This window comes from Centroberyx gerrardi, chromosome 15, assembly GCF_048128805.1.
Source record: "Centroberyx gerrardi isolate f3 chromosome 15, fCenGer3.hap1.cur.20231027, whole genome shotgun sequence".
In the NCBI taxonomy this organism is placed as follows: Eukaryota; Metazoa; Chordata; class Actinopteri; order Beryciformes; family Berycidae; genus Centroberyx; species Centroberyx gerrardi.
In genome coordinates this window covers 12,273,340-12,299,712 of record NC_136011.1, presented here as the reverse complement: position 1 = coordinate 12,299,712, position 26,373 = coordinate 12,273,340, and the positions used below count along the sequence as shown (strand labels likewise).

General features: G+C 40.0%; 1 protein-coding gene across 1 annotated transcript in view; it reads right to left on the bottom strand.

Moving 5' to 3' along the window:
- Nucleotides 1-26,373, bottom strand: part of wdr27 (WD repeat domain 27) — a 58,129-nt gene that overhangs the window by 4,166 nt on the left and 27,590 nt on the right. Inside the window, exons 21-22 of the mRNA XM_071898040.2 lie at nucleotides 22,756-22,858; nucleotides 16,307-16,405 (exon numbers count right to left, since the gene is read on the bottom strand). Coding sequence (XP_071754141.2) covers nucleotides 16,307-16,405; nucleotides 22,756-22,858 — 202 coding nt within the window. The remainder of the gene's footprint in view (nucleotides 1-16,306; nucleotides 16,406-22,755; nucleotides 22,859-26,373) is intronic.

Below are 26,373 nucleotides of genomic sequence, written 5' to 3'. Positions count from 1 at the left end.
TCAAAACTGGAAAATGTAACACTATATTTGTATCTGTCCACCTCAGACTCCCTGTCTGTTCATCCATTTGCCCTCTAGCCAGTCTCTCTGACAGTCTGCGTAGGTAGATCCCATTAATAAGGACCTGGACAGGCCCATCTGGGTGAATGGAACAAAAGACAGAGGAATACAGATACGATCAGGCTCACCGCATTCCATGTGCTTGCTCCAGCGGTTGTGCTTGGAATGCTTCTTGGAAAAAAAAATGCGGGGCACACCCAAAAATAAAAAGAATAGGGAGTGTTCATTAAGGTTGACACAATGACTGTCCAGATTAATAGTATGACTTATGTAGATTTAATGGGTTGTGGATAACACCTCTGCCTTATTGCAACGTCATAGTATTGGAATTCTAACACTGGTTTTTACTCAGACAATCCAGACCTCTGTACCTCAGCCATTGCAAAAGCAATTTTCATGCCATTTAAAAAAATCTATTTATGCCCACTTGCTCACCAAAACACAATTTCGCAACTTCCTTCAGCACCACACTGAATGCCTAATCAATGCCAAATATGTAAAAGTTGACATGGCTAACGTTATGACAGGCAGACAAAATGTTGAGACTTTGGGGGTTTACTTTTCTGTGGCTTTTACGGGTTAGGGTTAGGGTTTTTGATTTTCTCCATTGAAAATGCAGACAAAACACTACACAATATTCACTGCACAACTACATAACATATGGTCTGAAACAATCAGCCAATGAAAATAATTTACCAACAGTTGACCCAATAAATTGTATGTTTATTTTTAGTAAAGCAATGAATCACGTAAGCCTGTGTAAATAACTGAATACTTCCCAGAAAACTGTCAAGTGTCTGAGAGATCGTGTGTGTTGGACGGGCAGACGGACAAATGAACAAATGAACGAATGAATGAACAAACAAACAAACAAGTGGAAGGAGACCAATCCATAGTTCTCCCTGAGATTTCATCATGGGGAACAAAAAGAAAAGTCAAATTGTCTACATGTTATGCTACAAGCCACTGGGGAAGGCGTCAATTTACAAAGTAGAAATGAGATTGTTTGAGAGAAGGTTTGAATCTATGGGAATCTGTATAGTGTTGAGGACACATAAACATGCAGGACTGTAGCAGTTGCTTTTGACCAACGCTTACTTAGTGCATTGGGTTTTTTGCTATTAATACTGATACTGTATGTGTTTAATCATGAAAAGACCCCTAGTAGTGTATCATGCATGTTATTATTAGACATCATATGTGTTAAGCACTGTACTTATTGTGTTCACACATACTGTAAATGTGTATACTAAATGAATCACATAACAGCTGCACACACACAGCTGCATAACTCTTGTCAGTGCCAAATTTGAAGACCAGACAAAATGCTACAGTTGATCCCAGTTTGCAGGCTATGTCTTGGGTATTCAGGAAAAAGACAGGTCACCGCAGTTACTGTCACAAACCACAAAGCCAACTGAGGAAATGCTGTCTACACCATGTGAAAGGTCTCGATACTTGAAAATGGCCCTTGTGAGTTTGCAATTGGGCCCAAAAATTCTGTCTTTACTCCCTCACTTCCTGCTCATTGCCAGTCCAGCTGTGCTGAAGACAGGCCAGTTGATTTCAGAGCGGCTGTCTCAGCTCAGTCTGCGTCTCACTCGGATGTGACATTCTGGAACGGACGGCAGAGTCCACCTCTGTATTTGCTGTCTGGCCACCAAGAAAAGAGCCTCTTGCTCTCTGGGGCCAGGCGAAGAGGAAAAAGAAGAGATAAAATAAAATGACAAGGACTGAGCTGTGTGAATAGCTTGTCGAATGCCAAATGGCCACAAATGAAATGATGCAGCAAATAGGTCTAGTGGGACACCAGCTGCATTTTTTCGCCTGCCTGCAAATAGCTTGGATTTGATGATACATGCAGACATATGGAGACTAGAGTAGCGCTGAGATTGAAAGCCATTGGGATGATTCATTCATCGTTCATCTGCCTGCATGGGATGATAGTCAGGGCGCTTTAACTTCTAGAGACAGCTGCTGGTGTCAGGGAGCGGTCACACTCCTGCACTAACTTCAACATATCAATCGCAAATGCACTTGAGGGAAAGTGTTTGGAACTTTCTCACTAAAGCTTATTATAAGGTTTAGGATTGGGCATTTTGTTGGTCACACCACAGCATACCATGTCTGAAATCAAAGTATATAATTTATTGTAAAAAAAAAAAAAACACTTCATAAATTATCTTATGATGTTCATAATTTGTACTAACATATTAATAGAATATGTAAGTCCTATTCATTTCCAAATGGCTCTATGCGCTACTCCACCCTCACTTTGTCTTTGGCCAGAAGTTTGAAACTGAATACAGCGTTTCAGGTTTTTATTTCATTTTGGAAGCACGGATTACTATTTTTCCTTTAGGAATTTTATAGCACTTCAATCACTATGTTGGACACAATGTAATTAGGGATTTGTTTCTTTTCATATCCCTCTGAGAGACACACACGTGTACACATTTACAATTCAGCAGACAGGTCAGAGCGCAGCGGTGTCCCTGGAGCAGAGAGGGGTTGAGTGTCTTGCTCAAGGATACTCTGACAGAGATGGACACATTGGCTAAACACCACGCCACCCTGCTGATTATGGTTTGCGTTTGTGTGATTTGTATGATACATTATTTTTCAAACCTGGTTTTAGTCTCTTGCTTTGATTTTAGTTAATGACCTTGTTCTTTAGGTGGTCTGAGTCATGCGCTTTTTTGAAAAGGATATACATACCGTGCTGTACATCACCTTCCCTTTCAAAGAAGAACCAACAAGGTTCCACTGAGTCATTCACACAGAACATTGGAGCGGTTTCCTTTTTTAAATCGGTCCATTTCTGTTTTATTTGCAAGTATATAATGGAGACTGACAGGACAGACAGAATAGAGAAAGGTGATGACAACTGTAGGCCATAAGCTGTGTTTGCTTCGTTGAACTTTAAAATCTCATGTCATTATGTTTAAAACACAGCCCGAAACAAGCACACCTGGTTTAGGATTATTCCAAGCAATATCCTAAATTTCATTTGATGGCTGTGGCTTGTAAAAGTCTCCTGGAAAACAGACACACTGTACCATCCTGTATGAGCCATTCACATCTGGTCAGTCCTCCGCAGATAAAGATTACTCCTTTTACTTTTCTTCCTACCTCCTGGGGTATGATTCATGTACGATTCAGTGGCTCAAAAGAAATGAGTACAGATTCTGTACAGTTGCATGGCACATAGATGGAAATGGGGATGGAGATGGGGAAGGATGCGATGGGAAAGGAGGAGAAGGCAGACACTACATAAGGAGACTCCCCATTAACACCAATGCTAAATTTGCTCTATTACTATTGAAGCTGTGATAACCTTTCCTGTATTCTAACAACAAATGCATCTTTGTCTTGTTCTCTGTTACATATTTTGTATTTTTCATTGACATCCATGTGATTTGTGTTGTAAAACTGCCATGAAGATTTCTAGTGCACAGGTATAGAGTTGAAGTGTCTTACCCCTGGCTGACCAAATAAAAATTGCCTCTTGTTGACCACTGTGCGGTGTGTGCTGTGGAAACAAATATGAACCACCCAGACATATGGTAATGCACACTCTTGTTCATTCTGGATGCATTCACATCAGCCAATAATCTGTTCTCAATATAGTACTTTGGGACTTCAAAGCATACTCATTTTAACTCATTATTTGATAAGACTCATCAAGTATTTAGCAATTTTGGAAACAAGAACAATATTGAGGGAGAATGCCAAAGAAATTAAAACTGCTCACGACAGGAGACTGTTTAAATTGGTTTAATAGAAATCCATGGTATTCATTTTGAAACACATAACACACTTCTTGCAATGTCTTCCAGAGATTTACTAATGAGCTCATCTTTGGCAAACACTACAAAGACTTTTTGCTGTTGTGATGTAAAGCAACGCAATAGGAGCTATCAACACCTTGTGGTGACACACTACAGTAATCTGAGTAACCCAAATACAGCACAGCCTCCTGGAGTCTATTCCTCAAGTCTGACCCAGTAACCTGTTTCCCTGAACTAAATGTTAACTTGCCCCTGGCTACAGCATGTTTCTTTACTTTTACCTATGTAAATAAAGGAGTTACAATTTGATTTAATAGCCCTAAGAGGCCAAGAAGCAATGCAGGGGCAGGTAATGACAGCTACAGTATCAACACCAGGCCTTGTTTTCAGGGCCTACTCAAATTGAGCACAGGTTTGCTTTCTGTAAGTCTAAATCTAAAAAGAAATAAAAAGATAATGTTTTTATGTGTCAAACCATGGGAGACAAAGCAAGTTTGCATGGCATCACCCCCGTTACAAGTGTGAAAGCACTTTCACAGCAATTTGCAGGTCCACTTTTACAAGTGCAGGTTTAGATCCGGCAGACAGGAGCTTGCAAAAGTTTACAGAGGTATGCCATGTGAAATCCCACAAGATTTTACAAGATGGCAAAGTGAAGTGACAGTAAAAGTTGGGATCTCTCATTACTGAGTAAAGTACAGGATGGCTGAGGGAATAAACCTTGGAGGTATATCGGCTGCCTTGATAGTCTTTTAAGTGTTAGAGTGGAAAACATGAGTCAAAAATGAGTGGAAAATATGCACTGGATTATCTGTCTGTGCCTTGCATCTAAAAGTTCTCACAGCAGTAAATATGGACAGCATCTGCCGCTGAAATGTGGGTTAATAAAGGAAGGTGAGCACACGGTTGGGGACACTGACAATATTTTTTCAAGTGTCTTGGTAAGGAGAAAGCACAGACTCAGGAACTACATACAACAATATTACAATTATGATATCCCATGACCTTGGTCTCAGTTACTGTAGGATTGGACAGCCATTCCACAGGACTGCTTCTTGATCTTGTAATCTCTTTCTTATTTACACGTCTGTTTGTTGGCCTCATACAAGAGAGAAATGAAGAAGGATATGTATCCACTCCAGCCAGACATTAGATCAACAGAATCAAAGTTAATCAGAAGCAGGCTCCCCCGGCTGAGCCAGACACTCAGCACATCAGCACAAGATCAACGGTCTAAAGATTAGTGAAAAACACTTTTCAGCTAATGGGAAGACAGAATTACAGCTCTCTGTAACTATCTATGTTTGACATGTGAGACTAAAGTGAAGCATGAAAGTCTCTGACATTACTGAAATGACTGGAGTATCCTTTACACCATCAGCAAGATTAAGAAGGGTGCTAATACTAATGATGAGGAGGCCGATGTCAGAGTCGAAGGAGGAAGATCCCAGATTCTATAGAGCTCCATCCCTATAAGTCTTGAAATAATTACAAATCCCCAAGTTTTCCCAGATGCAAAGATTGAACTGTCTTCGTCTCCCCTGGCTACCCACCCTCTTCTGTAAGACTGAAGTGTTACATATGGAGGCCACAGGTATTTCAAGCCATCAATGTACTACAGATGAGGGATGTACAGTAGGGCCCTGCCATGGTCTTCATCAGTGGTAAAGCAAACATGGGGCCAAGGAGGATGAATCAGCAGCTTCTCATCAGTTCTTGTTAATTGCCAGATTCCCATCCAACCGTTCTTTAAGCCACATGGCAAAACATGTGTTCTACTTAACAGCAGAAGATAAACCAAAGGAGAGAACCAAAAAGCACATCTGCCCTTTCATGAGAAACCAAATCATTAATAGTATAGTACCACCAGTTGAAACCTGGACCAGTTGACTGGCCAGACGTCCTGTTCTATTGATGTCAGATATGCCCAAACCTTTTTTAAATGGATATCAACTCAATCCATGTGTTGCTGCCTCTCCAGGTTGCCTATGTGTTATTCACATGAATTGGTTCTAATAAACTCAAGCCTGACCTGCTAATTGCTGTACACAGTAATATCTATTAATAGAGTGAGAGTGAGGAAATTCTTTACTGTGATTATAGGAACTCCGGTGATGCAATGAGTATGAGGCACAGCCGAGTACAACTGAGTGCAACAGTTACCAGGCATGTGTCTTAAAAAAGACGTCTTCAAATTAGTATAACATGCATAAGAATAAAAAACAGGAGAGAAACCTGAAAGATCACTAGCTAGCTCCCTGGTTACTGCAACAGTTTGCACAGAAACCAATGAAGCGTCGCTATCTGTGCCTTATTGGAATAATCAGCATGTTTGATGCATCTTTGACCAATTAGGTTGCTTGATTGAAGCTAGCCATTGTATAACTATTAATCAACTTTGCACTTTGGCGGCCCCAAGTGGCAGCAGGAGGCGTTTGAATGACTTCATTACCCAGAAATCATATAATGTGACATCAATAAACTGCACACTCCTCAAGCCAAAATTTCTTCTTAGTGGACAGGGAGGAGTAGAGATGGTGAATCATTTTTTTTTGTGTGAGTCCTTTCTCTAGATGGTGCGCCCACTCGCTGCTATTTAGGAGACATTTTTGTATTTCACTCTTAGGTTTCAATTTGTCATTTCCTGTTGAGTGAGACAATGACCATACCAAACACCTGGAATTCATTTGGGGAAATCGGGCAAATCTACGGGATCTCAATTAGTCGGGATGGGACGTTCTTTTCTGCTGCAGCCCCAATTTGTGATTTAGACTGATAACACGGGTGTATTTTTACATAGACATTGCCTAGTGGAGCTTTAAATTTCATACAGCTTTTTCTCATTTTGATAAGAACGTTCCAGGTCTTCTTCCCTCTGAGATGTTCTGAGAAAGAAAAAATAGGCTACGGCCAATGTTGATTTCAGTTACTGATGAAGAACAGGTCTGTCCCTCTGGGTGGGCAGACATCCTAACAAAAAGGTAGTTGTGCAGCGGTGGAATGCACGGAACAGGCCCAGCTGTCTGCTAATTGCATCCAGAAAATTGCTTGACAAACACTGGAGCAGACAGTTTGCCACTACAGGCTTGCTTGTCTAATAAGTAGCCGTAATCCGACAAGTGGTTGGTATGACAAGGCAACTTTCTTACATCGGCAACTATTTCTGTGCTCAAGATGAAATTATGCATTATACATTTTTATGTACACTATGAAGTTCAATTCAATTTAGTGACAACTATGTTTTACAGATAACTGCCAAAGTAAAGATAAAGCCTGATTAAATGAGAAGTAGAGAGTATATTGAAAGCAGGTATGGTGAATATTCCTGACATTAAGTCCACTCAACCCCTTCAGAGAAAAGGTAAAAACAAATACCTTCACCCACAAGGCCCAAGTACTGTAGTGACTAAACAGTTTGATGCCACGGCACCATTCAGTTGGTTTATCGGACTGAGTGACAGAAACAGTACAGATGTGAGTGATCGACTCGTTCAGTTGGTTCATCGGTTCAGTTGCTAGTTTATGAGTTAGTAGTTCACATGCTGTATCGGACTGAACAAACTGCCCCGGAGGCAGCGCCACCTTTCGCTCAAAAGACACAGTACAAATGTGAGTGATTTGTTCCTTCAGTGGGTTAGCGGTTCACTTGATGAATCCATTCTGTGTATCGGTCAGTGAGCGCTTAGCCTGTTTCCAGTTTTTACATGAGACAACTGAATGGACATGATAGCAAGTTAGCAATGGTGGCTGAATCTGACAAATCCTATTTGGCCAAGGTGTTGAGTATGTACAACTGTAAATGTGTCTAAATTCATGGCGGTAGAGTAACAGCAAAAAGGTAAGCCAGCCTAGGTTTAGTTAACATCTAGTTAAAACTATTGGCTATTTGACTTGTGTTATTTTCAGTTTAATTGTAGACTGTTGACTGTAGGGTAGTTGTGTTTTTTTTTTTTTGTGAAGGCGCTGAAGAATTGGTCTTCCTACCACTATGTTACATGTCAATACAAATGACTTATGCTGGGAACATACTACACCACTTTTTGATTTGAATCAGGATTTGGCCATCCTAACTGATTTTCAAGGTTGGACTCAGTCCGCGCCAGTTGTCATGCCTCTTGATTTAGCTGCAGACCCACTGGAGCCCTCCAATTCTTTCACACATTTGTGAATTTTATGACTTCAATCTGGACAAATCTTGACAGGCTCCTGTAGTCTGAGATGGCCAGTGACACAAATCTGAGAATAGAGACCAGTAATAGCTGATGAGAGTCGAGTTCATGACACTCAAGATACTCAAACACAGGAATGCAAGCACTATAATTCTGTGTACACAATTAAAATAATCAAGTTGGCTTTGGTGGAAATTTCTATTGATAAACTAGGAATCCTGTGATCATATGATTAGAATCACTGATTATTGTAACTAATTAAGCCTAATGATTATTAGCCTAATACACTGTTTTTGACTGTCTCATGATAATGGCATTTTGTGTGTTTTGAGGCTGTCAGGGATCTCCTCAGATTTGAACTGTTTAGTGACTGATACCATAACTTTCCCTCATTGCCTAGTGTTTGCACTTTTCTGATGATAGAAAGACAATTTTGAAAAGATCTGTTGATTGTTTTCTTTCTTTTACTTTTTCTTCCTCTTTGCCTACCCCTTTTTGGTAGACATCATTTCTATTCGCATTTCCTGACCATCTCCACTGCGTTCTCTCTTTCTTTCCTTTTCCTCCACTGCTAGTCAGGAACTCTGTAAGACAGAGGGTTGAAGTACACCACATGCTGAGGCTTATGTAAATAAAAAAAACAAAACATTTGCAAGATTCTGAAGTGATACAGTGTTTTCCGAAACCATTTGCAAAACATCAAATGATGGGAGAATGGTGTTGCTCATAAAGGGAAAGAGGGTGAGTGCAGACATGTCAATGGTATTATCAAATTGACCTCTCCCATCAGAGATGTTTCATTAAATTAGGCCCCCAAACCTCCAGAAGGCTCAGTGGTAGAGCCCCAGCATGCCAGACCCTCCCATACACACTCTCAGCACTGACCGGATTCTCAACAGTCACAAGCCTCAACACCACGGCAAACAATAGCTGTAATGTCAATAATAGCTTCAACATCAACACCAAAAACATTTGATCAACTTCAAAATCAGTATAAAATAAAATAAAAGTGGTAATGCTGGGAATGATTCCAGGTACCAGGTATGCTGAGCAAAAAACAAAATCGTCACCAAATAAGCCTGAACTCTAATAATGCCGATCCCATGTATAACTTACATTTCAACATGGGCATATAATGCAAACTCCTGGTATCATCAGTCATGACAGTCAAAAATGTTAACAAAAAATACTCTCCATAAACAGGATTTTTCCTGTTTATGGAGAGTTTATATGGTATTTCACTTTGCCCTAAAGCCACAATCTAGAATTTATATGGATTCAGAGACAGTTTTTCTTGCACATCAAAAATATGTTTTGGTAAAACTTATTCAATACTTTAATAACCCATCATAAGTCAACAGTCAACTGGAGTTTTACGCCAGTGTTCACAAACATTGCAAATGTAAACAAACAATTTACAGCCTCAAAATACATATACTGTAAGACTCATGTTTAGCTGTCACATTGTGTCAGTCATTGTATCAAGAGCTCGGTTAATCAATTTGTCTTCAATCCAATCCAGTAACTCAAAATATAAACAAGCCAACAGTTGATCTTAATCACCTGATCAGATTTTAGAGCAGAAATGAAGACCTCATATTTGAGATCCCTGTAACATCCCATCATGGCTGACTTTTCTGCTGATTTTGTCGAACAACTCAATGAGAAAGCCAGCCAATAGACACAGCCACATCTGCTGGTTCAATATAGTTCCAGTCAATTTCAAGATATTACTAAAACTTTATGCAGCAGCATATGCTAACATGTTTTAGACAAGGGGGGATTCCTTTCTGAAAACACAGCCAAAAGTTTTGACTCCTTATATCAAAAACGCTGCAATAAAAAGTGTGATTTTGCTTAGGTGCACCCATGTATACCTCCATGCTGTTGATGAAAAAGAATCTTAGATGACGCATCACATTAGTTTTAGAAATTTAAACTAAAAAAAGTACAATAGATTGTCGATCTATAGTGCCTAGTTTTCTTGAGTTTGTAGAATTCATGCTTTGACCGCATGTCCTATCTAACAACGCAGTGTGTGCAGAGGTTCTGATGCGGAGTAAGCCCGCTCTGACCGATGAAGTGTGTCTTCAAACTCTGCAGATCACTGTAATCGAGCCAGTAAATGGCCATGGATCAAAGTTTCCACTTTCAACCTTGGAAATTTGAATGTATCATTGTGGAGGGCTGTGAGGTTTAACTGAATGGAGTAACGCAGTCGTCCATGCAGATTCAAAACATGTGCCTCAAATCCAAAAGGCAGTCAACAAGAAGTCCCATGAGACACCCAGCAGAGGTTGTGATGTTACTGTTTTAAAGGAATTGTTTTCAGATATGCGACGCTTTGATCAGTTCTAAGGGAAATCTTTAACTAGACAATAAAATCTTTCCCATAGGAATTGTTCCTCTGTAAGAAGCCCTCTGGGGGATTTGCTGGATAAGACATTGAAAGGATGCTGGTATAGCACTGTAGATTTTAACTTTCACTGTCCTGTAATGGCAATTCAAGACAAACAAAAGTACTTGTCCAGTTTTAAGCTTTATTTTGGGTTTTTCATGTTTTTGGCTAGACCCTTCAGAATGACTGTATTTCTAAATATCCACCTCCATTCAGTTTAAGTTTTTGCCTGGCAAAGAAAGCAGTTTTGCAGGGTTGCCTCCCAGTGTAAAATTTTTGTACTTTGTAATTTGTCATGGAGATGTCAGTCACAGATGAGCTGCTAGGGCCAAGAGAAATCTTGTGACCACTTTAACAATCTGAAGCCTTTGAAGCATATTTGAGGTGTGACGTGAACACAAAATTGAGCAATTTCATCTGCATTGCATCCCTCTCCAAAGGGCCTGATCTCTCTGGCTGTAATGAATGAAACTGCTTCAGGAGGGGAAAGAAGGCCCAAATCTACTACATGTTTATAAGGGGGCTAATGCTTTTGCACTTGTCAAAATGGAAGATTCTGATTTAGCACCCATGCACACAGGCATTTTGTGCGTCTAGAATATGCAGAGAACTGGGGCCAGACCTTTTGCGCTTTTAATCTAATTAACATACAGTATATTTTGAAGTATGTCTGAGGATTGAGTATATTTTCTGGGCCAGAACTGTTAGAACTATTATAAAATAAACCTCATTGTGGAGTAAAAGCTCAAACAAATGCTGCACAGGATGTATTAAAACAGAGACATCGATAATAACACATATCCATCAATAAGATATATCCCAGAGTGGTTTTGGGGATTTTTTTTAATTGAAAATTTTATTGATCCAGGGTATTAGCACTTATGCTAGCCCAAAATAATAAAATGAATGCAAACCTCTGCAAAAAACTGAGCAGCAGTTTGCATCACCTTTCAGGTAAATCCAGATATATTTAGCTGATCAGACAGCACAATACAATCATGTATGTAACCAAAAAGTGGTGTAAAATGCTGCCTCAGTATGTTTTGTAGGTGCAAGCAACATTTTTGCAGGGTGTAGGTTTATAGGCAGACTGAAATGCTAGGCAAATTGAGGTTTTGAATTTTTGAATTAATTGTTTGTTTAGCAATTTTGGTATACATGTCGACACGCAGAAGCACAAAGGTATGCACCCCCACACTCAAACACACATACATAAGCACACCCATCCTACACACATGGAATGTCAGAAAGACTTTGAGAGAACAGTTGGAAAATGGGATTTCAAGTAGTCTTGGTTATAGCTTATATTTCACTTATAAATCATCATATCTGGAATTCTTTTATGGCTTATGGCACAAATCCTGTGTGGTCACTGTGATTGAGTCAATCATCCAGACATTGCCAAGTTTACTTTTCTTAACAGATCAGCAAAGTAAATTGTCAAATGTGGTTTATCTATATGATCAGCAACAATCCACAACAGTGAAATTCACTAAAGAGGCAATGTTTTTACATCCTGTCATAACCCAGAAATATATATTGTCTGATCAGTTCCAATGAGCCAAAATATTTTTGAATACGTTGAAAACCCACTTTAAGGGTAAGGTGGGTTTTCAACAAGAGGTTGATGACCTCAGCCTGAGGATATCATTCCTGCTTTACTAACGTGTCGTACAGAGCAATCAGAGACTGTGCAGACCTGAGTAACCAACTGCCTGACAGTCAGTAGTGTCTCTGTGAAGCTGCCAAGAGGAAGAAGCTACGGAAGAGAGACTGAATGTTGAGATGAGATAGCTACAGCTCCTCACTTAAATAGTTTCCAGAGTTTCTATTACTATTTTTTATTTGCAAATTAATCCTAACATGTTCTAATTTAATGTTTAATACACTTGAGAGTGATGTATGATTTTTAAATCGTGCTTAGTGCATATTACATCACAAGATGAACCAAAAACAAATATCTACCTCCAGAGTTATTCCTTTTTATCGCATCCTGAATACTTCCATTCACCTTGTCTGAACAGCAACACAAAATAAATCCAATAAATTAAGTGTGTCTTATTTCTAAAGTGATATTTAAGCAAATTACGCAACCTTGACGAGAACTCCTAAAATATGTCTTCGGGATGAAGCAATCTCCTGGCCTGACAAGGCAACATGACCTCTGAATGACACTGTTCTTCACTGTGACCCCTTATCTCTACTCTTAAACTTTCATCCATCATGTCTGTCTGGGATGCTTGAGATTAATAACAATGTCTGGAAAAGGAATGAAATCCACAGTTTATGAACTAGGTGTCTGACGAGAAATGAAAAAGAGTATGAGGAATGATATTATAATGTTCTGCTCATGATTTTAACGGGATGTAAAATAACTGTTGCATTACAGTACACAAACTGCCAATCCTACTAGTCTGTATAGGCAACATAATGAAAGGAAAATGTTTCATTTCACTGCTACGCCGATGATACCCAGTTATATCGCCCAATAAAACCTGAAAATCCAAATAGCCTTGACACGCTATAAAACTGCCTCTGCAACCATGTGCTGGATGTCTCAGAATATTATACAACTCAATCACAGTGAATCTAAAAAAACTCTCTTAACATTAATACGCTGATTGAATTTAGGGGCATTACCCATATTAAAGACAACAATTATCTTTTAATATAGCCGCAAGCAACCCATGGGCCAAATACACACACAATAATGTGTCCTCACAGACACATTATAGAGCACTACCAAAATATGATCTAGCACATTTTGGGACCCCTTTGCAAATATGTGTGTGAAGTTTGATTGCTCTAGCATTAAATGTTGGTTAAATGTAGGTTTGTGCATCTTCGCTGTTGACTTCATTTGTGTATCTTGGCCAAATGGTTACGTGTATCAAAATTCTCTGGAATAGCCATGATATAGACAGTTGAAATATGCAGTGTTTTAAATGGTGGAGATTGAGTCAACTTTGCAGGAGTAATAAATAAAAAGTGTTGGCCTGACGGTGGTGCCATGGAACATAACTATCTGACACACTTTGGGGCCCATCCCAAAGGCAGAAATGAAACCAATAGAAGAACAGGGGGATTTGATTTCAGCCAACTAAAAAAAATAGTTTTCAGGTAAACAAAGTCAAGCTGACTTTTGGCTAGAAAAGAACAGATAACAGGCGAGAGGTTGCCATGATTGCTCTAAATTTTAAAAAGTTGGACCAAGACCCAAATTTAATTTTCTGTTAGTCAGCTTCCAATTTCAGTTTAGTTTAGTTTAGTTTATTAAGTTTATTTGTCAGGGACCATGTGCAAAAGAGAACATTGATCTCAGAAAAGAGAAAAGATGCTTTGCACCAGATTATAGCTATTTGCTAATTTCCATCTGCAGTCCCAGGGCAGGTCGACATAAAATACAACACAAACAATACAATAAATTACAGTTTGGGTCACATTTGCCTCCTAAGTGTTTGCACTTCAGTGCCCTTCATGAGGGTATATTCCACTTAGACCACTAAATGCATTCAGCAATAAATACGTACACAAAAACTCCACTGCATGCACTCAGTCGAAAAACAGTTAGCCCTCTCCAATATATTCAGATAGTTTTGATCAGGTTTAAACAATTAGTCTCCATATAACTGTAGTCACTTACATCAAACACACTGGTGAAAAAAGAGAGAGAGAGAGCAGCACCGGTGGTGGGTGGTGTAGGGGGTAGCATTATTGGGTTATTTTTTGTCCTGATAAAAAATGTGGGACAGGCAATCTTTTGCGCAGATAGATGAGTTACGGTGAAACGGTCTTGGCATGTCAAATTCTGTAGGGATCCAGGGGCTTTCTATCTGAGTGTCCTGTCTTTAAGGAGTGAGGCATCGTTTCTGCAGCTGTTTCACAGGCCAGGTAGAGCGCTCAGGCCACATCACAGAGCCAAGCAGTAATGGAGAGAGAACTTAACTATTAAATGGCCAAATGACAAACAAACCACACTTTACAACACATGATGTAACTATACCTTGTGCTGTCGAACTAGACTGAGCACCTTGGTAGAACTTGGCTTGGATATTAGAGGACAGAAGGGTAAATGGGATAAAGATATGACATTGGAGTTATCACTATGTTGTTGAATTAGGCCCGCGACACTTAAAGAAGGCGCAGCAGCAAAACGTGGCGTCCCCAAATCACTGCTCTCTATACCTTCTCTCAGCAGCAACCTACATGTGTCTGCACTTAAGCTTACTCAGCAGTTCAGAAACCACAATGCAATCCCTGTTTTGGCTTTAATATGAGAATAAGGCTTATCCAGTTTGTCATATGGACGGGCTGAAATATCTTCAATAGAAGAACACATTTACGTGATGAATAGCTGACTATTTAGGGCAAAACTGAAATGGGTTGGTGTGCGTGGGGTCACATTTCTATTACTAAAACACTAACTAGAAAACACTACTTTGTTGTCATGACTGAAACTGGTGTTTTTACTTTTTTTAACGTTTTTTTTATGCTAAGGATGATAAGGAACATCTAATGTTTATTGACTAACAAAAGAAAGTAGGATTCCAACATTCTTTCTTCCACAAGGAGTTAACATCGGATTGAAAATTTTTTATTTTTTTATTTTTTATTATTACTTTTATCTATGTAGTGTGTTACTAAATCATTAGTAGTCCATTCTGTAAAAAAATAAGTAAATCCACATCCACTCTGGTTTCTCTCATATAAAACTAGGTCAAACCAAGGTTGTCAGGTCACAAAACAAAGACAATAGAGGCACCCCCTTGTTTGCTTGTGCCCAACAGACCTAGCTTTTCCATTTTCACTTTAAAGCTCACGGTGATTGAGAATTATACACCACGGATTACAACTTTAGGGTCATTTTTCTCTCTCACTCTATCACCCCAAATTTTCTCGTAGTTTCCCGCCTGGGAAAACCCTTCACATGGTGAAATTTAGACTATTATGCTGTTTATAGCTTTAAAAACTGTCCACTCAAATAATTAAACCATTGAAATGTATTACTCAGCATGGCTAGTATATGAAACTCTTTCCCAGTAGCCAACTTACATTCACGGGTAATGATGAAAGAGGTCACTGGAACTATTTGATGATGGTTCCAAACATTTTCTCTATTTGCTTTTGTAGTATTAAACTTCACAGTGCAAAAGCCCAGGTTTGCTTTTGCTTATTGAACAGCAGAGGAGCAATTGTTCCTGTTTCTCCACCACTCAGGCTACTGCAAACTTAGTCCAACATTGGGCAGTGGTATCAAAAATAAGTACCGGATGCATTATGTTGCAGCACTAAAGTTTCTGATACTGGCTGGATTAAGCTAAAAACTAAAACACGAAAGACTGATAATGCAGAGCTTTCTGAAAGCCCAAACAAAGACATGAGTATACAGTAGTACGATTCAAAGTGTATCACAGCATCTGTAGACTCTGTTGCTCAGTGACAGACAAGAAAGCTTAGCATGCTATTTGGCATATAATTTGTGGAAAATCAGCAGATCCCCTTAAACAACAGATTCCAGGGAAGACTCTTACATCCAGCCACCCTCTGGCACAGAGGATATTCCTAGAACTGAGAGAGTAATACCACTTTGCAAATCATGGAGTCCAAGGAATACAAGGAATCAATGTGGCATTGTGTGCTTTTATACTTAGAGGCCTCCTGATATCCAAGTAGATATCCCAGGGGAAGGTAAAATATCCACTGAGCCTTTATAATTACTCTGCTCAATGCATTATCATGATGTTGAGCAAAAAGATTGATGCTTCTTTTAACATGACAGTGAGAACTTCCAGTTCTGTGAGATGGAGCACTGGGAGTATTTGTGTATGTGTAGACATCAGAACTGACAGGTCTACAGAGAAGAATGGTAGAGAAAGACTGATGCTCACCTCAGGTGTGGCAGGGTTGAAAGTCACGCTGAGCACTGTGTCAGAGTGTTTTTGAAGCTTGTGGAGGTAGCTGCTGCAGCGGATGTCATACACATAGGCCTGCAATGAATGAGATGAACTAAATGAGAAAAACAACATGATTTAACATTGGATGCTGGGATGTAGTAGAGGGTAATCTTACCTACACTCAGGTTAATCATATTTTGTGTGAAATAGTTTTCTTTTGAAGCTAATATATATATGTGTATATGACTTAAATTCATAGTTTACATTTCAGTAAGTATTATCACACTGTAAGTTTGTTTCATGGTGATCACAAGAAGTTTGTGACCATGTTCAGAGTTTGATGTGAAGGACACTGGAGAGGGAGGTTTGGTTCTTGCTGGTATTTTAATTCAGCATGAACAATAAAACCAAGCACAACAAATTAGGTATTGCCTGTGCCAGAATCACTTATCCCCGACTGTTGGACTGATCCCCAAATGACTTTGGGTAAGTCCAACAGTCTCAGTAAATAAATAGGCTTTTAGGCAGTATTCAGCCGCACTGCTGTCGTGGCAAATTCTTCACGCTGTCTACTAGTTCATCTCCAAGCACCTACTATAAAACACACAGATATAGACAGAGGTTAATTAGGCACAGGAGCGCCTCATTGTTCGGATGGTCGGCTCCTGGCTCTCTTGGCCTCCAGAGCAATGCTCAACTCCTGCCCCGCTTGCCACAGAGTTTATAGTTTAGCCGCCACAGGTCGATAACCAAATTATTGATTGTTACCAAGTTCTTGATAATTACTAATCACTAATATATTACAGTCTGCACTATTTTGTAAGACGTTTTGCAATTCATATTCTTATAGAAAGCACTTCCCAAACACAGTGACTCAGTGACTTAAGCAAGATATGAAGCGAGCTATTGAGGTGATCAGTGAACAGTAAATATTCACTTAAACTTGAAGTGTGACACAAGTTCAAAGAACAGGATGAGAAGCACATATTTGAACTTCCACAATGAGCAACTTCACATCCAGCAGAGCTGCAGTATTATGTGCTTTTCTTTTCTATTTTCTTATTTATATTCTATTTTCTAAGCAAAATGTATGAATGAGCAGAATGAGCAATTAAACGCCAATGTCTCATTTATGGCTAAAGGGGCATTATGTAATCTATAACTTTTATCATACTCTTCCGGCGACCAAGGAATTGCAATTGTCTCTGGCCTAGGGTGGCCTGTAATTGACACAAATAATAAAGTAACATTTCACAACAGAGATGTGTAAGCTAGCTAATTAGAGCAGAAAATCAACAGAAACGTCTAGCAAAGAGGTAATATACAATGATGCAAAATACTGTAATAATAATACAGCTTTGTCATTTGCTTTTTTGGCTTGAGAATGAAATGTCTTGCGAAGCTGGTCGCCCATAGGACCATCTTCCATCGTTGAGCAGTTGAAAACGGTAGTGGGGAGGAGTAGGGATGAGAGGGGTGTCTTGAAATTCCAGTGGGTGGGGAATATTTTTTTCAGTACAAAACAGAAAGTGAGTTTTGAAAGGCTATATTTGGGGTATTTTTTCATATTTGATAGTTGACATAAACAGGATAGATTGGGAGGCTGGATTCGAACCCAGGATATCGCAGTTACATGCCGCACCGTAGCCAATCGCGCCACCAGGATGCACCATTTTTGTGACTTTTAAAAAGAAACACATATATTGCTGGTCTAGAAACCTTAGAATAAATATGTGAACCAACAAGTTATCAGCTTGGTACACTGCTTTTCTTGGTTTTCTAAACACAATCAGTGGATTTTAAACCATTCTCTTCCTGCAGTGCCATGAGCACAGATAAAACCAGATGTGGGGATGTTTGTTACCAGACGGCGACTCATCAGATTCCTGCAGCTGTTTTTTATTATGCTTCCCCGAAAAAAGGCTTCATGTGAGCTCCCTCGAAAGGTCTTTGGGTAGAGAGTCTCCTGTCTAAAGCATCTGAGGTGTGTGGTGCCTAACAGGGCATTAGGTTGGGGTGCCTAAATATCACATGGATCTCCAGAGGCACCAATTTATATTAACGAGTGAAGCAGGGGGCAAGGGCAATAGAGCTTGAAGTGTGACAACTCATGAATAGGCATACAGCTTGCATTAACAATTTTTATTAGAAAGCTGCAGGCCTCTAAATAATTAATTAATGTTACAAGATATGAGGGGAAGCAATTCAGGGTGATAAGTTCATTACATATTCAACTGTAACAGATTGAATGCACCCATCAACACACACACACACACACACACACACACAGACACACACACACAGTGCAAGACCACTCAAATTAAATGACATAGTACAATAGGCTAATATTGTAATATTGAAGCGTGTACCACATTGCACATATATTGCACTTAGATTGTTTTGGGCCTTATTTTTGGTGGGAAATGTGTAATATGACCTAGGGAGTCTTTTTAGAGTATGCAGGTTCTTTTTTCCATGATTGCTTTGTGAAATATTGAGACAAGTACAAATGTCTCTGGCTTATGGAAGTCTCAGGGCAGCTACAAATAAGTACGGCGTAGCTCACTACCGTACACTCTGTCGGCTTCCAAGAAACGCTGGAAATGTCCGATCTCGACAGAGATGCTCTCAAATGTCTGTGCTTTGCCGAGTCCCCGCAATTAATAATAACCAGCAGCAATCATATATTATTCCACTGCTTTCACCAAACACATACACCAGAAGAAGAGAGAGATGGATAGGGAAAAGGGAGGCAGTCTTCCGAAAACTTCTTCTTCTTGAAAGCAAGTATAAGGCAGTCTGGAAAAGAAATTAAACAGTTCTGCTTCAACATGAATGTTGAATTTGACTTCTATGGAAAAAGGCTTGAGTCCAAATAAAAACTCAGAGTCAAGCACGAACGCTGTCTTCCCCTTAAATGGAAGGCGAAAGTGATGGCGCTATACTGCTGTTTTCCTGCTTTCCACCATCCTTACAAGGATTTAAGTCTAGTAGGTCAGAATCTTGCCTTAGATGCTTCAGGTTAAACAAGAACTACAAGGTAACATAAATGGTAGCAGATACAAACAACATTAAGATGCACCAGTTCATCCAGGACTGATCTGGCACTATGATTTGGCTGACAAAAAGGCATGGTTACAGCAGACAAACATACTGTGAATAAAAAATGAGGAGAGAAATCTTGTGCATTAACCCACAATTCAGATTTACAATCAGAGAATGAGGTTTGAGACATTGATTCTTGGTTTCATATAACAGTACAAAAGGTCACATTCTCTCAGCTCAACAGCCATCAAAGTTCAGTTAATGGAACGTGTCTCGGGTTATGATGTGCAACTGGGTTAGTATACACTTTCTATGAAACCACCATTTGAGGAAAAGATGAGCGTGCATGACCCACACATCGATTTATTGCTTCGGATGAGGAGCAACACCTTAAAGTGCAATGAAAAGCATACTATTCCCTTGTGGAATATATCTCATTTCACTGTCCACTGCATCCTGGCAGTACAAAAGTGGAATATAAAGAAACCACACAAAATGCATTATGGGCCTGAGACTTTGATTTAAGTGTGAGAATACTGTGGAAATATCGTAGACCTCTATGTTGTGCTGCCTGATGCAGTTCTTAATAGGGAGACTCACCAAAGAATAAATATATTGGCCAGACACTGACATGCAAAGATGCATGATCAAGGACTGATTCTATTATGTTGCAGACTTTCCAAATGACATAGGTGCCATCGACTTCTCGCATGTGACCATCAGCGTACTGAGCTCACAAGACCAAAGATACAGAAATGTTCCACGAACATTCAACTGGTATGTGATGCAGACGTGGCTATTACAAGAGTTTACACAAGGTTTCAATGCAATGAACAATGCAATTAGGGTCAGTTGGGTCAGCTGCTCACTACCCAACTGAATGGGACAGGCCACCTTTTTCTTGGAGAGAACCATGGCCTCAGCTTTGGAGATGCTGACCCTCATTCTGACCGCATCACACTCAAGCCAGTCCAATGCACGAGGCCAAAAGGAAGACATCATCTGCAAACAGCACTGATGCCACCATAATGTCACCAAACTGGACATTCTCCATAAACAGGAAAGGGGACAAGGTGCATCCTTGTTGGTGTCCGACATCAACCATGAATGAGCTTGACTTAATGCCAAGAATGCAAACACTCCAAGTATATAAGGATTGAATAGCTTACAGCAGTGGCCCCGGCATCACATACTCCCGCAGCACCTCCCACATGATACCTTGGGCAACACAATCATAAACCTTTTCCAAAGCCATAAAACACATGTAGACAGGACCAACAAACTCCCATGATGCCTTGATTATCTGTGAGACGGAAAAAGCTGGTCCACTAGGACAGAATCCACATTGTTCCTTCTGAATCTAAGGCTCGACCATCAACTGGAGTGGATCAACCTTTCCAGTTCCTTGGGATCGAATATTATCCCCTGACAGTTGGAACACGTGCTGCTGTCCCCTCCCCTTTTTGAAAGATGAGAAGCGCCCGAAATCTACAAGATACTGAAAAGACAACCACCCCAACAATATCCAGGATCCATCATATAAAACTTATTTTGGATTTTAAAAAAGTCTCTCAGTGATTTCTTATGGGTAAAAATGTGGAATAGCCTTTCATTCAGAATCATTCAGATTTTGTGAAGTATATTACGTTTTTATCCAATGAATGTTCCAAGGGCATGTTGCCAATTCAATCTTCATGTGCGGGCAGATGCAAATGTGACCAAAATTGAGCTGTAACTTGGAAATTCAATTTAAGCTCACTGGTGTGCCAATATATAATTGTTTTGGTGTGACTTGGTGTGTGTGTGTGTGTGTGTGTGTGTGTGTGTGTGTGTGTGTGTGTGTGTGTGTGTGTGTGTGTGTGTGTGTGTGAGAGAGAGAGAGAGAGAGAGAGAGAGAGAGAGAGAGAGAGAGAGTAAGCTGAAATCTGACCTCCCACCTGATAGTCCGCTTCCTTGGTTCGGACCAGATGCGAGAATGATACATTGTTTTGTTTTTCAGTTGGTCTGGTTCGCTTTCACAAAGCCAAAAATGAAACGGTCCAGAGCTTGTAAACAAAGCCATGTGGTTGAAAATGCTGTTTGATTATTGGTCAGTTTGCAGATAAAAATACAACAAAACCTTTGCAACTTCTGCCTATACTATATCTTACATCATATGGAGCAAATCATATGTTCTGTTCATGTCGGTCTTGATTTGGAGGCAGATCAGCAGACTCTAGAGGATTACGCATATGAACGCCTGTCAAGAATGCAGGTGTTAAATAATTTCGTAATATTCAGCATTTCGAGGATGATGCTCTGCAATCAGACAATCTTATCACAGAAGAAGGCTGGCTCTGATGAGATCCTACCACGACTTGTTTGCATTTGCCATACGTGACCAGTGTGGTAAGTTGGTCCAAACTATAGAGCTGGCGATTGCAATCATGCACCAAAACAGGATATTAAGATGTTGTTTTTAACCAATAAAATGCACAGTAAATGGTACACTTCCTGCGATTGGTTCGAATGCTGTTCTCACCAGAAATGAACCGCTCCACAGTTCACTTGGAAGTGGCCTGAGACCAGCTCTTCGAGGCGGACCAGAGAGCGGTTGTTTGGTCCGCACCAGGGTTCCATTAGTGTGTTCACACCACCCCAAACGATCCGAACCAAGGGGGCAAACGCTCCGGGGTCCGATTCAAATGGACTGGTGTGAAAAGCACCTAACATTGTATACAGCAGCCACGCAGAGCAGGTGCAGCCAGTGTGCAACTCCGACCAAGCTTTGTACTGACCTTCTCACCACAACTTTGTAAGTCTGTAGCTGGACCATTGACACTATAGTGACCGGGCACGGGCGCACCACACAGGCTATAAAACTAAGGTTGCCTTCAGAAGTTACCGAGGATACAGATGCCATAACTCAACTGAGCCATGACTTGAAATTGATGCCAGTATGCCAGTGAATAAATGATACACGGATACATTTTTCCACAATTGTATGTCTATAACACTGTCTGCAGAGAATTTTCAGTATTCTGTCTGTGCCCTCAGTGGGATATCTTGTGAAAAGGTGTGAATCAAACTGCTGGGCCTTAATGGGCCTTACACTACACTGTAAAAGAACATGACATTAACGTACGAGGTCCATCCCAGTTTTCCTTTCATATCACATTCTCTGAGATAGAAATGATGTGCAGGGCATTCTGGTGAATGTCACTTCACCATTAAACAGCTTTAAGTAAAGGTATGAGAGACTTATTACCTATTACTTGTTACCTAAAAGCTTGACTGACTATCATATGTATAAGTAATCTTGTCAAATATGTAAAAAAAACCTGACTGTCTGAGATATAAATAGGAGGGAATGAAAGACATAGGAGGAAGCCCTGTATGTACGATACTACACAACTTACACAGTTATCCTCGGAGCCGGAGGCGATGAAGCGGCCACACGGTGAGATGGCTGAAGAGCACGGATGGCAGCGATTTAGATGGCTTTCATAACGGCGTACACACCTGAGTGGGAGATACACACAGTGAGAAGCTAATTAGGTTTACAGATTAAAACAAGCCTGATGTCGAAGAATAATAGAATAACTGACAGTTGATATCATAACACGATCTTAGTCTTTGAGGTTTCTTCTGGTATGATTCAATATACAGCATATACAATGAAAACAATGTTAAATATATTATCTGAGAATCAAAGTATGAAAGGTGAAATATCTTTGGGTATGGGCATGAATAGTGTTTCATAGGTGAGTGATGTCATAGCTTTCAGTGAACTGCTCCATCAGATGAGTCCTACGAGCCTGGGATATCCCATCTAAAGGTGGTATATCATGAAGCAGTATCTATCACTGTACAACCTTCTGGCAGGAGCAATCAAGGAGTAGAGTGCCACCCTACAGACTTCACCTTTCAATGGCTATTCATCACCAAGAAACATATGAACAACCACTGGAGGACAAGAAGCTGAGCATGACTCAAGCAAAACACAGGAAAGAGAGTGGAGTAGATGACGAGCGCCCCCCTTGTGCAACTGCTATGCTCATTCATTTGGTTGCAACAGCATGTAATGGCTTTACCATGCCACTGAAGGCTAGCCAAACTAGGGTCTCTAAACGGACTGGCATGTTGGCGTGGCAAGGCTTTGACAGGTCCTGGTGAGAGCATGTCTTTGACATTCACATGCTAATCTCATCAAGCCAGACTAAAAGTAGGTCATATTCAATGGTAACCATAAATGAAATTCAATATACACAGTCTCTGTGCATTATTGCACTCTAGGCATGTGTGAAGGAGAGAGAAATGGACTAATAATATGGCTATAACATGGTTATTCATATTCATGGTGGTCTTTTGATGAAAATATCTAAGAGACTGAATTCATTGATGGACTAAAGTATTAGCCAATGAGCATTAAAAGAGCATATTGTTGCATTCAGTGAGAAAAATCAAGAATACCGTGCATGTGACTGAGAGCGCACGGCGGCCAGACAGAATGTAGGGCAATTCAACATGCTTGGATGCCAATGATCGGTGCAGAGAAAAAATAACAGCTACATTTCAACACCAATTTAGCTGCAAAGCACTGGCAATCGTCGTAGAGGAGAACAGGAGCATTTGTGAGTTAAAACAGACTTTCTGTTAAAGGTTCCTCACTGAGCCCATCCCCACAGTATACAATCTGTCACTGCCTGTCACTCTTCCTCTGACACAATATATACTGTAGCTCCTGAATGAGCATCAGCAAGGCCATAAGAAATAACTCTTGATCTTCATTCGTAAAACCAGGGTTATAGCAACGTTTTACTCACAGAAAAAAAGAGAAGACGCAGAATCGCGGAATCATGCAGAAAAGTACCACGCCGCTTGCCATAGCTTTAAATTGTGGCAGTCAGCTGGTCACCACAAACGAAAGCCGGACAGTGCGGCACAAGAAGTCCCAAAAAGACATCATTAAACTAGATTAATGTTGCTGGAGCAAACGAGCATGGCCTACCTGTTGTGTTTATTCAAATATTTTTGGAAGAGTGAACTATTTTCTTGAGCATTTATAAAAGAGTTTAAAGAAAGATAATGAATACTGAAAAGCAAAAATACTTTTTTGAGGCAAATTCATTTAATAAATGTTTTCAATTTGAACAAGGTAAAGTGGAATTTAGGAGTATATTTGTATCTACTAGAGGTTCATGTTAAGCTATCTTCTCTGGAGATGCTACTCATTGGCTTACTGCAGGGTATTTAAGAGGTGAATTGAGTCAAGATCCTTTTGTATTCTCAATTGTCCAGAGTAGATCAACAATTGAATCTCTCACGTCTGCTACACATGGAAGTCAGTAACAGGTTAATATTATTGTGGACTTGTGGACAACCAAAACTATATCAACACCCTGTCCATTGCTCAGAAACAAGATTCCAAAGGTTAAAGATGAGCTTATTCTCATTCATGCAGGCCCATCCATGCCACAGTAGGCCAACTGCTTTGTTGCCATAGGCAGTGAAAAATCTGACCTCCCATAATTTTAATATCTAAATCTAAAATGGAAGAGAAGCAGAGGTATTTGTTTCTAAATCTCCATCACTACATCTGGACATTCAGGTTTGCAATAAAGCTGACACAACCCGTCACCCTCACACTGATAACAGGCAGTTTTACAAGTTACAGAGTAAACATTCATCTGGTTTTCTAGGTCAGAATGTGGATCTAATGTTTTGACTGAAAGAGAGGAGATGCTGGGCTGAGTCCCACACATTCCCGGTGTTCTGTGAGTGATGACTATCCGGCATTTGCCTGATGAATAACACAGACTGCATAGGAGGGTCCAATCCTCTTGGGTAGGAGCCTATAAAGTTACTGAATCCACCTGGGTATTCACAGTCAGTCACCATGATAATCAGCAGGCTAATCATAGCTCATTATTTGCAGGCCTAATGGGCAATATATTTCACCTTATTTCACCATATCAGTGCATGTCAACAGATGAAAGCATAATATTTCTTGTATTGTTTCATATCATTATAGATAGAGTTGTGTTTTTTAAAACATTGATGCGTCTATTTAGTAATATAATGTATTGCTCACAGTATTAATTTATTGGACAATGGAAATTCCACCAGATTTGAGGGAAATACATCACTGAACTAAGGAGAAACAGACCACCATGTGTTCTCTCTCATCAGGAATTTGGTTTTCTGAGCAGGTCTGATTTCAAACAATGCTGAATGCTGGTGTACCGAGCCTCTCACTGGGACCCTGCACAAACTGATGGAAGATGGCTTGTTGAGGGTCTGCCACATCATTTGGAAATGCGGGGGGGGGGGGGGGGGGGGGGGGGGGGGGGTTACACAGTGACGTGTATAAGTGTACAGGATTGCAGAGAAAAATAAACTGTATTCAATCCAGTGATTTAAATGGCTTATAAAACTCTCTCTTTAACTGTGGCAAACTTTCAAAAACCATTACCCCAGAATATACACTTTCAGTCTTTGGTGGATACACATGTGTATCATGTGTGTCACACGTGTATCATGCGTGTGTGTGTGTCTCTGTCTGAAGAGGAAAGGGTGAGGAGTGCTGGGGATTCTCAGGTAACAGAGCGAAAGAAAATTAAGATTGAGTTTCAGGAGTTTCCACTGAGTGAAATGTACATTTCCCCCTTGTGGTTTTTCTGGTAGATCTCCAGTTTGATCAAGGTAATTTAAAAGACACTGAGGGAATATTAACCCCAACGTTTAACCCAACTTAAAGCGGCTGTAAACGGGAGATATGTCTAATGAGAACATTACTCCATTAACAGTGTTGTACAAAAGTGATTTAACACAAACTAAAGGATTTAACCAGACAGCCATTCATCATCAGTGTTTATGAACCAGCACATAATAACATAATAAATTAACTCCTTTAATGACTTTGTCCAGATTGCAAAACAATGATTTCTTTATAAAATGGCAAAGACCCAACCAAAATGTAGAGGTCAAACTAAATATGACTGCTAATTTAATCGGCCACGTCTTGTGAGAGCATG